Consider the following 14,935-nt stretch of genomic DNA (forward strand, 5'->3'; position numbering starts at 1 on the left):
GTAGAATTAAGTTATTTTAATAAAAAAGGCAGGTCGACTTTTGGTAAATGTGGTCCTGTATATCTGATATACATATGTAGAGTGTGTGATATCCATGTGTACCTGACCTTAGAGTTTGATGGGTTATGCATCTACCAACTCAGACATCTCTTTCTTGCTGTCTTTGTTCCCATCTGCCTCTGTGCACTCCAACTCTTTGTCTGTATGTTTTGTACTCTCTTGTGCACATGTCTTATATTCATACTCTTGAAAGCTAGGTCGAGAACCACTGAAACCAGATTGATCTGTTCCTCTGCACTCCAGTGGAGATTTATCCCAAAGAAGAGCAGCTAGTAATAGAGCCATCATCCTCCCAGGGTTTCCAGTGGTGGTAATAGCTTTCGTTAAAAACTTCATAACCAGGTTGCTGGTAGAAAATGATTAATTGGCATATCCTAGCTTCCCTGGCCTTCCACCATTTACTTTTTGGGATGTACTTGCTCCTAATGAGCCCCTGTCCAAAGTGTCCATTGCCACAACCTCCAGCCTGGGCAAACATTCCTCCTTGGTGACTCTCCACCAGGGTCTATGCTGACAGAGCTGGCCTATATACATGTGTTTAGCTTGGTTCAGAGTGTGAATGGGGAGGTTTTGTAGCTAAGTACCACTAATCAGAAATATTTACCCAGCATACTGAAATTTTGATCACAGCCAATATTCTATCATAAAATCTGAAAGAGCTATAGGTTTGGTGAAAATAGGAGACACAAAATGTTGCCAACTCAGGACACAATCCTGTGGATCTTTTGCTTGTAGGGTTCCCATTGAAGTCAATGGGAGTTTTCCATAGAGGGTAGATTAGGGCCTTATATAGTGCTATCTTTCATAGGGTTCGATTAAAGGATTCATGGTATCAGACTTAAATTGGGGTTTTCGAATAATATGGTGACTGATTCATTCTTCGTTACTAGTATGAAGGGGACTTCACAAGTTGCTTATTTCTAAACGTTCTATAGGAGAAGTTTGTTTTGAAGTATCTTCGGTTTTAGAGTCATACAGTACAACACATATATTTTTTTATTTTTATAAATATATTCTCTTTACAAGACGTCACACTACTTCATGCCCTGGGTAGCATCTTTCTCAATGGTAATTCATGAGTACTGGTAAGCATATTTCTTCAAATAGCCGAGCAAAAGAATGAGTCTTAATTTTTGTTCCTTTGTTACTAAGGAGCTTGGTCTGAACAGTATTATGTATTAGGTGTTTGTGAGGAAATTGATAGCACAGTTTGTTTTAATTGGGTAACAAAAATGATTAGTACATTTAAAGATGACCCTCATTAGACAGGGAATAGTTAAAAATAAAAATGTTAATTTAAACTTTTAAACACAATGTCATGAATTTAATGACTTCTTAACATTATTTTCACGAACATAAATGGATAACTTGAAGTCCTGCTTCTTTCATATCTATGGGTGATACTTTTTTTTGTTTGCTTCTATCTTACAGTTGTATGGTTGAGTGGATTTGTGCCATTTATCTCTTCTACTGTAGACTGAAAAGGCTTTTAGTTTTTCAGTAACTTGAGACTAATTTTAATTCTGGGGTGAGTGTATATAGTCTTAATGTAGAAACACATTCTTGTTTAGCGGACGTTACACAGAGCCAATGGGAGTTGTGAGTATGCAAAGATTGGGCTCTTTGAACAGAAGAGAAATGCTTTGGTGTGCAGACTGAAAAATGAAACAGACTGATGCTGAGCTCAGATTTTTACTGCAAACCCTTGTGCACCAGGCTGTATTATCCTACCTCCTGAGGGCTCAAAAAGGGGTTTGGATTTCTGGGACTAGACACTGGCCCTCCACTGGAGCCCCTTTTTGGTGCTAAGGGGCTAGAGCACTGTGCTAATGGCTGCCCTCCATGGCTGGCATAGAGACAGATATGTTGGCTGTATGCCACTGCTTCTAACACCCTAGGTATAGAGGCTATGCCAGTGCAGAAGGAGGCATGACTGGAGTGCAGTACATTCTATCGAACTCTGTTGAGGATCTTACAAGCCAGTGCAACTTAGAGCAATCTAGAAGCCTCTATGTTTCTTTAATGACTAAACTGTGCCCTGGTGGCCTTGAGCATAGGAGGAGAACAAAGGTAGCTTAAAGTTACCTTTGCCTATCACCTTCTGAGTGATGCTAAGCACAGCTCCAGTGCAGCTGGGGATCTCACCCTCTGAATGGCAGAATAGAAATGAGGCAACAAAGATCGAGCTCTGTTTTGATTTTCACTGTGCATCTATTTCACATTTTTGCTTTGAACAGGAAGGATAAAAATGACCAAAGCAGCAGCAAAGCTTGCCCAGACATAGCAACAGTCTCTGAATGCCAGCAAAATAGCTGAGTTATATAGCCAGAATTCTTGCACCTCTGTGTGACTCTTGTGTGTAAAGCATCTCCCCATGTGCACACAATCCTTTGAAAGGGAAGATAGTTAAGCCATCACTCAAACACTTGAACAGTCAGTTAAAATCACCCCAAGTTAATGCAAACATATCGGGGGTTCCATGGCTTGATGAAAAGGGGTCCCTTTTTAATTTATTACATTTTAAATGATTTTTTCCCTTTGAGCCAATGCGGTACTGATTGTTTATGAACAGGAAACTTTAGATCTCTACTAACTGAGTTTCCTTTACGTGGTTCAATTTCTTTTCAGAAATGGCACGAGGGCCAACATCTGCTGAAGGCCATGCCATCCGTTTGAAGGCATCATTCCTCCATAGTGCCTCTGGTTCTCACCAGCTGCTGGGGTACTATTAAGGGTACATTTACACTGTAAGTGGGAGGTGTAATTCCTAGCTTGGATGGGAGTACCCACGCTAACTCTGCTCAAAGCTAGTACACTAAAAATAGCACTGTGGTCACTGTGGCATGGGCAGTGGCTTAAGTCAGTGGCTCTCAACCTTTTCAAACTACTGTACCCTTTTCGGGAGTCTGATTTGTCTTGAATACCTCAAAATTTCACTTTACTTAAAAATTACTTGCTTATAAAATCAGACCTAAAAAGACAAGTGTCACAGCACACTATTACTGAAAAATTGCTGACTTTCTAATTTTTCCCATATAATTATCAAATGAATCAATTGGAATATAAATATTGTACTTACATTTCAGTGTATAGTATACAGAGCAGTATAAACAAATCATTGTATGAAATTTTAGTTTGTACTTACTTTGCTAGTGCTTTTTATGTAGACTGTTGTAAAACTAAGCAAATATCTAGATGAGTTTATATACCCCCTGGAAGATCTCTGCATACCCCCGGGGGTACATGTACACCTGGTTGAGAACCACTGGCTTAAGTTAGCCACCTGAATACGTTCCTAGGATCTCGGACAGGGTTCTACTCGGGCAGCTAGCTTGAGCCATAACCCGTGCCTTGGGGGCCAGGCTTCTACTTTTTGGGGTATGTCTATGCTGCAATTAAACACCTGTGGCTGGCCCATGCCAGCTGGCTTGGGCTCTTGGGGCTCAGGCTAAGAGGCTGTTTAATTGTGGTGTAGATGTTTGGGACCCTCCCCCTCTCAAGGTCCTAGTGTCCAGGCTGCCAACGGAGCCCAAACATTTACTTGCAGTTTAACAGCCCCTTAACCTGAGCCCATGAGTAGACATACCTTTAGTGCCCTCGCTTGAGCAGAGTTAGTGTGTGTACATCTACCCAAGCCGGAAATCAAACCTTCCAGCTGCAGTGTAGACATACACCCTGGTGGGGCTGTGCTTTCAGGGGTTTCCTTGTCACCCGCTTATCCAGAATCTGTCCCTAATTGAGAGTGGTTCAGAGCACAAAGTCTTGAAGCCGCTAGGATTAATTTAGACAGAAACTCTCCATGCAGTGAGTGGGGCAGGCAGAAAATAATGCCATACAGAGTAGCCAATTTCTCTAGCTTCACCTCCTAGAATTCACTTGCTACCCAATGAATCCCAATTTTTGTGGAGAAATGGGGTGGGAAGCAGTGCCTTAGTTATACCTCATAATAAATGTGTTTATTTGAAGACATTACTTATTTGATGTGTTAGGGGTAGCACTGTGGATGATTTAGTGGGACCACATTCTTGCTACTGCAACAGCTACAAAAATAATCAGGTCATTTGAATTTTTGTTGCATTCTTAGCTATTAGTTAGACCACGATAACTTACCAAGACAGAACACTATTAGGCAGCAATTGTTTTCAACTGCACAGTTTAGCCTTCTGATTTCCCCATTTTCCAGAGTAGTGTTATGGACACTGAGTGATTACACAGCTCTTTCTGGATAGGATATAACTTTCTACCTCGCTGATGATAATCAGAAGTCTAGTGTTACTATTTTTTCAGCCCTTTACATGCAAAGAAAGACTGACAAAATTTAATGAAATAAAAAATTCTGTCCTATTGAATTTTTCCTTTCCCATGTGATCACTACTGGATCAGAACAGTTTAATCTCATTACTGTTGTAGAGCCAAGAACATTGCAATGTTTACTTAGTACGAAGGGCCTTCACATGACCTTTTAGTCTCTGTGTTGTGTGTCCATATAGTTTGTTTGCAATGTTGGAATGGCAGTCACTTTCCAGAGTGAAAAGGAGGATGGATCTGACAGGTTAAAATCTACTTTCACTTCTGCTGTTTTATAATATCTGTTTTGGATGGTGCATGTTCCCTCAAAGTTTCATATTCCTTGCAGTGATATCTACTGAAGACAGCAAACTTGTTCCTTCACAATGTGATGCTGCTGGGTTCAACAAATGTTACTAGATTTTCAGGAAAACTAACACTTCTTGCTCTCAACATTTCCCCAGAGGAAAAGCCTCACCTTTATGAAAGCACCTTTTGTTCTTCTCTTGTGGCTATTTGTTTTGTAAACAAGATGGTTTTGTTTTAATATGTACAGAGTAATAAAGATAGGTGAATGGGATAGTTAATGCTGTTTCTCATAGTTTTTAGAAGGATAACATACGGTTGACCAAATCCTCACTTGATATATCAGCATAGATATGTTAAAGCCTGCATTTCTGCATTTGTTTTCTTTTTGGAACTGATAGAGGTCTTGGGAACCGATTAATTGAAATCTAGCATCAACATTTGGTGCTTCCCCTCTCTAGATTCTTCTTCATAGCAGCTTTGTGCCGATATTTGGAATCCATAGTGTTTTGCATGGATTTAGTATTTCTGTAAAGAAAAGAAACCAGGTATTCCTTATCCCTTGTGTTTATTGCTGACAGCACTGGTTACATGACTTTCACATTTAGAGGGATGTTTTAGACTCACTATCTAAACAGAATTAAGGGAACTTAAAAAGAACAATTACTTGAGGAATCATCACTGAGGGAAATTTAAAGAAACTGCACATTATTCTGCAGACTAAGTTTCCCTTAGTTTTCCTTAATATTCATAAGTTTATGTGAGGGCAGGTAGGACAAATCATATCTGGCCTTCTGTGGGTGCTCTGCAGAGAGAAGCCCTTTGCCCCCTGAGTAGACTCACAAAAGAAGCAGCTATAATTAGCCTGATAGTAATGGGGAGTACAGGGTTTTGCCAATACTTGGCCTATCCTAGTCCACTCATCAGGAAATGCTGGTGTGGGAGACCTAGTTACGTGTTCCTTACAAACATAAATAGTTGCACTACTTTTGGATATGCATCACTCAGATGAATCTGACTCATGGCAACATACCACCAATCAGAAACATTTACCCAGTGTGTACTCTCATGGCTTTATCACATGGACAGTTATTATGCCTCTATCACGGTGGTGAACAAGTTTCTTCCTCAATACAGTATTCCAAACTTACTTTTCTCTTCACAGAGAATATAATATACTGCCAAATGTGTTAATTTGGACATGTGACTGTGCAGGTGTCTGAGAATTAACACTGCTATGCCCTGCATTTGTTCACCATTGTGAATCACTTTTGGAAATAATGTACTGAACAGAAAGCAAATTGAAAATGGTAAACATCATAATGTATATAATGTATATACATTCCTTTTTATGCATTAATGTTTTGATTTTTGAGCCTCTCCTGGCTGTGAGCTCATTTTTGGAATCAGCAAAAGTTCAGGCTGTGGAATGGCTGCAGAATCAGGTCTTTTGACCTGGAATTTTTGGTGGAGACACTATCTGCATTTATTTTCCTTTTAATTGTGTTTCTGAATGCAGTGAACAGAGGACAATATGATATATATTTATACAAAAACAAATAGAGTTGAGTTTCAAAGCTGTGGCACTAACCAAATAATGTAAACTGGCAACACCATGTTCAGTGTTAGCATAATATTACACTTACTTTAAAAATAATTCCACAAAAGGATAAACTAATGTATTGAATGAATCTTGAAGGCCTATAGACTTTTTTTTTTTTTTTGGCCTATACAATTACCCAGCTGTGGAGGATCATTCCTTTAATTAAAATTGATTGCTTATTTCAGAATGAAAAGGATGACTTTTTTTTCCTATCCACCTAGCATCCATACTGCTTATATGTGTGAAGTGGTTAAGAAGTAGTAGTCTGAAAATGACAACAAGATTAGTTGTTATTTTAGGAACATACTGTACTGTTTCATGGCTGCATTACTCTGAAAATATTTCAGTCAGACTCTTAAAAAGAGCAGACCTTCATCAGATTTTTCACTGGTTAATTCATAATATTTACTTAGGAATCATAGAAGGCTTTTAGCTGAAAAACTTCTTAATGTAGGCACTGCAAAATATGGGCCAAATTATGCTCTTTTACACTAGTGTAAATCCAGAATAATTTTGTTGGCGTTGGAGTTACTCCAGTTTTACACTGATGTAAGTCAGAGCAGAATTTTGCCCTGTATATGTAACTCAACAAAGATCATACAGAAGATCCTGCAAGAGTCCACAAATTCCCCAAAACTGAGTCGCAGGCAACCAGTGCTTTTTAGCTCATGGCACCTCTGCAGGATAAATTTGTAATGAAGGAATAATCCAAAGTAATTCCTTTTTCTTTCAGTAACAGTGACAGATTAATCCTTAGGTTCTTTGATCATCAGCACAGTCATACCCAGTAGGAAACAGTTAAGGACATTTAAAGAGAATTGCTGTCCTAGAGTAGTATGCCTGAAGAATCCCAGTTTGCACTGCTTTACCTAAACAACCACAGCATTTATATGTTTTAATAAAAGATTTGGATTCTAGATGATCCTCAATGATGGATTGAACATCTTTGACACAAATGCTTTTTTTATTTTAGTGATGGAAAAGGGATTTAGTTAATTTTAATTTATATGTTTCTTGAGAAATTGGAATGCATTTGTAGCATAAATTAGGTTTGAAATTGTACTCTCAGTTGAGAGCTATCTTGAAATAATTCTGTTTCAGTGAATGTCCTTTTCCTAGATTCAGTTATAGAGTATGAACCAAATTCTGCTCTGTGACAGTAATTATAAAGTTGTTTCACTGACTTCTCAATTGCACCAATGTAAATTTGGAGTTACACTGAATTTACACTGTTATAATGCTGAGAATAGAATTTGTTACTCTAGGTTAAATTAATTCCCTCCAATTGCCTAGTGCTATTGTTTTCAACTGTATTTTAAAATAAAAGCTTAAAGGGCTATGTCCCAAAGTAGACATTTTAAATGCAATCATACTGTTCAAGTCATTGTCAAGGAAAGGCATATTATTCTGGAATATTTCATTGAAAGAAGCAAATATGGAATTAATATTTTCAAGCTTTCCCTAAAACATTGTCATTTTTCTTCTAAGCAAAATACACCTCTACCCCAATATAAGGCTGTCCTCGGGAGCCAAAAAATCTTACCGCATTATAGGTGAAACCGCGTTATATCGAACTTGCTTTGAGCCGCCGGAGTGCGCAGCCCCCCGCACCCCCGAGCACTCCTTTACCACGTTATATCTGAATTCGTGTTATATCGGGGTAGAGGTGTATGTATAAACTCATTGGACACTTACGGGTTAATATCTGTTGCAAATCCTGAGAAAGGCTAAGCTACTTAGAACTCCCACTTATTTCAGTGGGTGCTCAGTATCACTCAGGATTTGGCCCGTCAAGAAGACTTCAGGATTTCAATAACAAACTGCAGAATTTATTACGATGATCTGATTTGAAACAACTGCTGGCATTGTGTTCAATCACAAACAGAGCCTGAATCTAGCCGAGATTTTTAATAACATCCACCTTTATGCATTTTGAACTAAAAAGAGCTTGTGTTGCTAGGCATCAAATTGGTGGTGCATGGAAAATTATTCAGTGAAACTACAATATAAGCCTGCATGTGCAATTCAGAATTAAAGTTCCTGGATGAATATGGAAGCTAAAACCCTTAGTAAAACCATCCCTTTAGATCAGGTTCTGTTTGTATCGTATTAGAAGATGGAGAAGGTATTGTCTCCATCTGAATTTCTATTTTAGGGAAAAAAGAAGTCTTCTGCTTTTCAGTGTGTGTAAGAGAGAAATTCATAACTATATCACATTTGTTATAATCACAGCAGATTTTCTTTTAAATGGATTATTTTATTCTGTGGTAGAGAACAGAAATGTTATTTCCTACCGAGAACTAACATTAAATAGATCATCATGCAGACCCTCCTTCATGAGCAATTACTGTACTGCATGTTGGGGATGTGGTAAGAAGGACATCAAACATCTTACAAAAGTGGTCTCTTTCTCGTATGACATGCAGTTTAAATTTCAAGGCTCTTTGGAGGTGATGATGAGATTGCAAACCAGTATGCCTAAAAATAACCTGGGAAGAAATCTTTGTTTCATTAGCAAACTGGCATTTGATTTTATTTTTTCAAGAATATGGACTCTATTTTAAGACACATTTTAGGATTTGATTGTTTCACCTGGGGCCTCGTTTTTCCTCCCTGCTATGCAGCTTGTATGCATGTATTCACAGAACTGTCAATGACCTCGATAGGATTCTCACATACGGAACAGTTGCGGAATTGAACAATAAACATTATTTTTCTCTCTTTTAAAAAAAAAGGTGTTGAGTGCCCACAATTCCCATTGCCTAAACAAAGTTGTGGGTATTTTTGATTTCTGTGGCCCAAAATTAAAAATACTAATTACAGAAGTACTGCCATTTTTTTTTAGATTTTTATCGGTTTGGGATTTTGATATCTGTGTATTTCTAGCTCAGAAATGGGTCCAAAGGGAGAACTGATCACTGAATGAGCTAGCTTATTGAAGGCAACTACCCCCATGTATCCTACTCTGTGCTTAGTCTAGAAAACCAGGTAGCCATCTGCACCTTGCAAGGAAACTTGTCCCTTTCCTTCCATATGAGGTTTTTGCCACAGTGATTCATATAGTCTCCCCCCGGAGAGGACTGGCTGGATTACTGTATTTACTGCATTTTGGACTGACGGTGGCAAGCATGGAGAAACTCCAGCTTGTCCAGAATACAGCAGCCTACCTCCTGAGTGGTCAGGGCCACTGTGAGCTCATCACCTCTGTGCTACTATCCCTCCACTGGTTTCCATTCTATTTCTGTTACCATTCCAGGGTCTCATTTAAATTCATCAAGGGTCAAGATCTAGCGCAGGGGTGGACAAATTTTTGGGCTGAGGGCCACATCTGGGCATGGAAATTGTATGCAGGACCGGTGCGGGAGGGAGTGCGGGTTTGGGAGGGGGTGCCATGTGCAGGAAGGGGCTCAGGGCAAGGGATTGGGGCAGAGGAGGGGTGCAGGGTGTATGAGGGGGCTCAGAGCAGGGGTTTGGGGTGCAGGAGGGGTACAGTGTGCACGAGGGGGCTCAGGGCAGGGGGTTGGGGTGCAGGAGGAGTGCGGCAGGGGGCTCAGGGCAGGGGGTTCAGGGCAGGGGGTTGGCGTGCAGGAGGCGTGCAGGAGGGATTTGGGCTGCGGCCCACACTGCTTACCTAAAGCAGAGGGCTCCGCGTTCGCTGGCCTTGCTGCGCCTCCAGGTACCTCCCCTGAAGCTCCCATTGGCTGCGGTTCTCCGTTCCTGGCCAATGGGAGCTGCGGGGGGCAGTGCCTGGAAGCAAGGGCAACGCACGGAGCCCTCTGTCCCTGTGCCCGGGGGCCCTAGGGACATGGTGCCGGCCGCTTCTGAGAGTGGCGCGGGGCCCACAGCACCACTGGGGGCAATCCCGCATGCCAGATCCAAAGCCCTGAGGGGCCGGATCTGGCCCGCGGGCCGTAGTTTGCCCACCCCTGATCTAGCCACATCAATGACTGCATCTCCACATGACTTATTAATGTATTTACATTCCTTTGGGACAATGCAGCTCTCAAAGCGCAGGACAAGATGTATGAGAGATGTGGAAAATCTCTTTCTTTCTTTCTTACTTACTCCTTCAATTTAAGGGGTGTCAACTTTGGAATAATTTTCCAAGGGAGGTCAGGCAAATACAGAGGCTGGGCAAGCTGCAAAGTCCTCCTCTTTTGAAAAGCTTTCCCACCATAACCAGATTAATGGAAGAGAGGAGGAAGAGAGAAGAAGCAAACAAAATAAAAAAATCAATAGTCCCTGCTTCAGATAAACACATCTTAACCAGGGAAGGCAGAAGAGAAGAAGGTTCATGAAGTTCTCTAAAAATCTCACTGTGCAAATCTAGTTTAACTAGTAGGCACTAGATAACATGGTGATGGATGCTTTGGTAAACCTTTAGATAGATTAATATAGATATGTAAATATGTGTAGTAGTCTGTAGAATGCTGTGCTCCTGATTCATCATTGTGTTATTTCAGTTTTACCCTGGTATAATTCACTGATATCATGGAGTTTCACCAACATAAAATTAGATCAACTCATTGGTGAATCAGTCCCAGTGGCTGGATGAGACCCATCAATATTTTGCTCCTCTGACCATTTCAAAAATTTTATTCACGTTTCCCAGGGGGAGTGGTCATGAAACATAAGCTGAGAAACATTAAGGGTGAGAATCTACTAGGTGAGAATTGTATTACATGTAGAAAAAATGGCAATATTATTTTAATCATTTAGACTTTACTTCATTTGAATTTATCTTTGTTTTTAGGTAGCTTTTTGTGAAATTAGAGGGTTTATTTTTATGGAACTATGGTAGTAAAAGATCAGATATCACAGTCTTTAACTGCTTGCTCAAATGTGCACCTTACATCATAAGACCCACCTGACAAGAAACATTAAAGTTTTCAATAGACCTGAAACCATTTACTAGAAATATTGTTGAAATTGCACGGCCTGGTTTGACATCTCCAGATTGGCATTTATTCCATCTCAAGTATTCTGAGAACTAGATGTAGTTAGCTTATGAATTTCAGGCACATTTTTGCACATGTTCACATAAATGGTTGTAATTGATTGCGTGCAAGTACAAGACCAAATAAAAGTGCTATCTTACACTGTAACATAAAATCTAGAAGAGATAAATAATACACCTGCCCGGTGAAAAGTGATAGTCTGTTTTTCTACCTTATTAACCACTGTATTATCTATAATATATCTGTCTTGCTTGCAAAACTTAACATTTGCCTTTACTAGTGTCATGTTATCAACATCTTCAAAAGGAATGTGACTTTTCAAACTTTCAAGATTCACTTTTGGCACAACTTCCACCAAAAACATTTTCTATTACTTTCTCTTTCTATCCTAAAGCAAGTATGAAATCCAGAATCAAATTGAATGGGCTTTCTTAGTATTTATACATATTTATATGTTTGGCTATTAAATAGTGTCATCTTGATGTGGTTTGCAAGTTGATGGCTTGATTAGTGTATAAAAGGATCACAGGCTAATATCTAATAGGAAATATGTATGTACGTGCTTTTGTATTTTATTGTGATGGGATGGAAGCTAAATTAAGGGATAGAAAAATCTGCTCAAACTTTTAAATACTTTGTTATAAAACTGGATTTTCAAAGAAAAAAATCCTGTAATTAAGATTTACATTCATGGAAAGGGCACCGTTTGCAGATATTTTCTGAAATTTCCCTTTGGTATTTTCAAACATTTGTTTTCCACACATATAGACATGCCACTTTTTATTTCATTGCTGCAAAAATGGATTGTTCCTTTACACCAACTAACATAAAAGTAATCTGTTTGACCCTACCTTTCCTGCTTTTATAGAACAATAACCATTTTCTGACAGAACCAGTTTCCAAGGTTTTCACATGTCCACCACAAAGAAAAATTGTATGGCATCTCAGTTTTATTATATCCATCAGCTGGCTTCCCATTTGTTGTGGAGTGTCTGCCGTGACATTGGGCCATGACTCTATTCAGCTGTAATAGATTGCCTGTAGTGCATTCAGTGACTCTGGTACCTGTTGCTGGTTCTTTTTCCAGGTCAACTGGCTGCAGGTACATGTGAGATTGTTACTTTGGACAGAGATAGCAGTCAGCCCCGAAGGACTATAGCCCGACAAACAGCTCGCTGTGCATGTAAAAAAGGACAGATTGCCGGTACAACAAGAGCAAGGCCAGCCTGCGTGGATGGTAAGAGGCAAAGATCCATTCAATCAGTATCTACCAGCACAAAAGTCATCACGTTTAATTGTTTATTCAAATAAAAAAAGGTTATATGTGTCTGACATTATTATATGTGTGAGCTAACCTACTAATTGGTTAGTTTTGTGATGATATGGTCGAAATCCTCAAAACCAAGAATTACTCATTAATAGCATAATTTTCTCCAAAGGGCAGTGAATCAGTGCTATTTTTCTTCTGTAGCATCTTCATTTCTGATTTAGTTTGGTAATGCAGGTGAGATGTGAATAGAATTGGACTAATATATTCTGTATTTTAATTTGAATGATGCTGAAACCCATGAGCTTTCCAGAGTGGAATTGTTGTTTGCTTGTTTAAGTTCTTTGTGAAACCAAAAATGCACTTACTCTAATCTAGACTCAAAGGTTTAATACCACTGAGGCTAAAGTGACCACTCCTGCATGAAAGTTAGTGTTCTTGAAAAAAGCGTTAGTGATGTTATTGGAAAAGAAAATATGTATGTACCTTACATGCATAATATTTCTTCTTTCATTAAAATGATCATTATATATGATTCACTGCAGATGCAGTAGCTGAGTAGAGCCTGCAGCCTGCAAAAATGCTGATGTAGAGGGAGGTATGAAAATATTTCACTTTGAAATCATTTTGTGAAGCAAATGAACTGCTATGTTACAGCTAAGTAAAACATTAGCAGTGGTGCAGTCTTCATTGTAAGCTTGCTGAGGTAATCTTATTAGAAAGCATTCATATTGCAATTAGACGAAATAAAATATGATGTTAAGTATATGTTAAAAATAGTTGATGTAAAATGGCATATTTTGATCTAGACTCTGTTAACAACAACAAAAGAAAGATGCTTCTATATGGATACAATAAAGATTGCCTTTGAAAAATGACTCACATACCAGCTTGAGTCCTTAAATAAAAATGTTGCATGCCATAACATCAGAATTTGATCTCACCCATTGACTGTCAAAGAAAACAGCTTAATGGGGATTTCAGTACCTACCCACAGAGCTAAGCATAGATCATCATAAACATTCTGTTTCCATAGTTTGCTACTCTGGAGATCAATTCATTTTCTCGGCTATCTCCATCATGGATTGTGGGACTCCATCTCCAATAATTTTCTTCCTCCCTGTTTGCAGTAACATAATATGGTTTCATTGGGTACCTAAGGGATACGTTTTTAGCGGGCCACCTTATCTATTCATGCAAATTTTGCAAGCCCATTTGTTAGCAAATTGGGTAATTCAACATTATGTGCAATTACCCAGTGTGATAATCAGAAGGTAGGTTTTGTGAGGGCAAATATGGGTTTTGCATGTACAAAACAGATGTACTCACAAATTTGGTAGGCAATTGAGGTCACGTTAACTGGACTCAACTTTCAGACTGGTGGAGGTCCCATCTCATTTTCATTTGATGAAAAGAAAAATGTCTCCACTTATCTGTAGAATGGGTGGGAAGGGTTAGTATGACTCCTGCTTTTGCTGCCAACATCCTTGGTAATCATCTTTATACAACTAAAGGGAGTAGATTATTGTAAATAAATCTATTTATTCATGTCTGCATAACAATTATATCAGCAGAATTTTCAGAAGCCTTCATGATCCATCGCTATCTTCAAGCACTCAGCATCTGACCTTCCAGTGATTTGCTGCATCATCCATTCATCTCTTCACTGATCATTCCTTACTACGATGACCCTCCACCATTCTTTCCATAATAACTTTCTCAAGGTTATTTCCTATGCCTAAAGTGACCAAAGTACGTAAGTTTGCTTCTATTGGTTTTTGACATCAGGGTCTACTTCTCTTCAACATTTTTTTTTCTAACATAGACATTCATCTTTCTTTCTGTCCATGAAATATGCAAGAGTCTTTGCCAGCAGCACATTACAAAAGCTTCAATTTTCTTCTTGTCAGCAGCATTAACTTTATTCACATCCATAAATCTGTATGGAAAAAAAATTAGTCTTTTCACCAGTTGCCCCTTTTGAGACAGAATGTTTTTTCCACACTTTCTTAAGGGAGGCAATTCCTGAGCAAGCCATCCCTTGTCTTTTTTGATTTTTTGAAACAGCTTCATTGATTGGCTATATATGATCCCAGATAATTAAATTAATCTGCTGCCTCTCTAGCTTGTCTGTTAATTATGATTTCTGCTTGCATCCTATTTTTGTTATCTGAGTCAATGTATGTGCATTTTGTTTTCATCACATTCAGGAATAGTCCCTATTCCTCACTAACTGTTTTTTACAGACTCCAACATTTGCATCATAGTTGTTACAAAGAGTGTAATATCATCAGCATTTGTGAGGTCAATTAGATGTCCACTAATGGAAATCCAAGTTCGTTCTATTTTGTCAAAACCTTCCAAGCCTTGTTTCATCATAAATTCGGTGTATGTGTTAGAGGCTTGCAACAAAATACACTCTTGTCTCATAGAATGCCCACTGTTCGCACCATG

General features: G+C 39.0%; 1 protein-coding gene across 10 annotated transcripts in view; it reads left to right on the plus strand.

Annotated features, from left to right (window-relative positions):
* TAFA5 (TAFA chemokine like family member 5) overlaps nucleotides 1–14,935 on the plus strand; it is a 675,055-nt gene that overhangs the window by 314,349 nt on the left and 345,771 nt on the right. For all 10 annotated transcript variants that reach the window (XR_008444065.1, XR_008444066.1, XR_008444071.1 and 7 more), the window contains exon 2: nucleotides 12,302–12,451. Coding sequence is in view for 2 of the 10 variants with exons in the window: in XM_054020533.1 (XP_053876508.1) it covers nucleotides 12,302–12,451 (150 nt within the window). In the remaining 8 variants the exon portion in view is untranslated. The remainder of the gene's footprint in view (nucleotides 1–12,301; nucleotides 12,452–14,935) is intronic.

This window comes from Malaclemys terrapin, chromosome 1 (assembly GCF_027887155.1).
Source record: "Malaclemys terrapin pileata isolate rMalTer1 chromosome 1, rMalTer1.hap1, whole genome shotgun sequence".
Taxonomy (NCBI): Eukaryota; Metazoa; Chordata; order Testudines; family Emydidae; genus Malaclemys; species Malaclemys terrapin.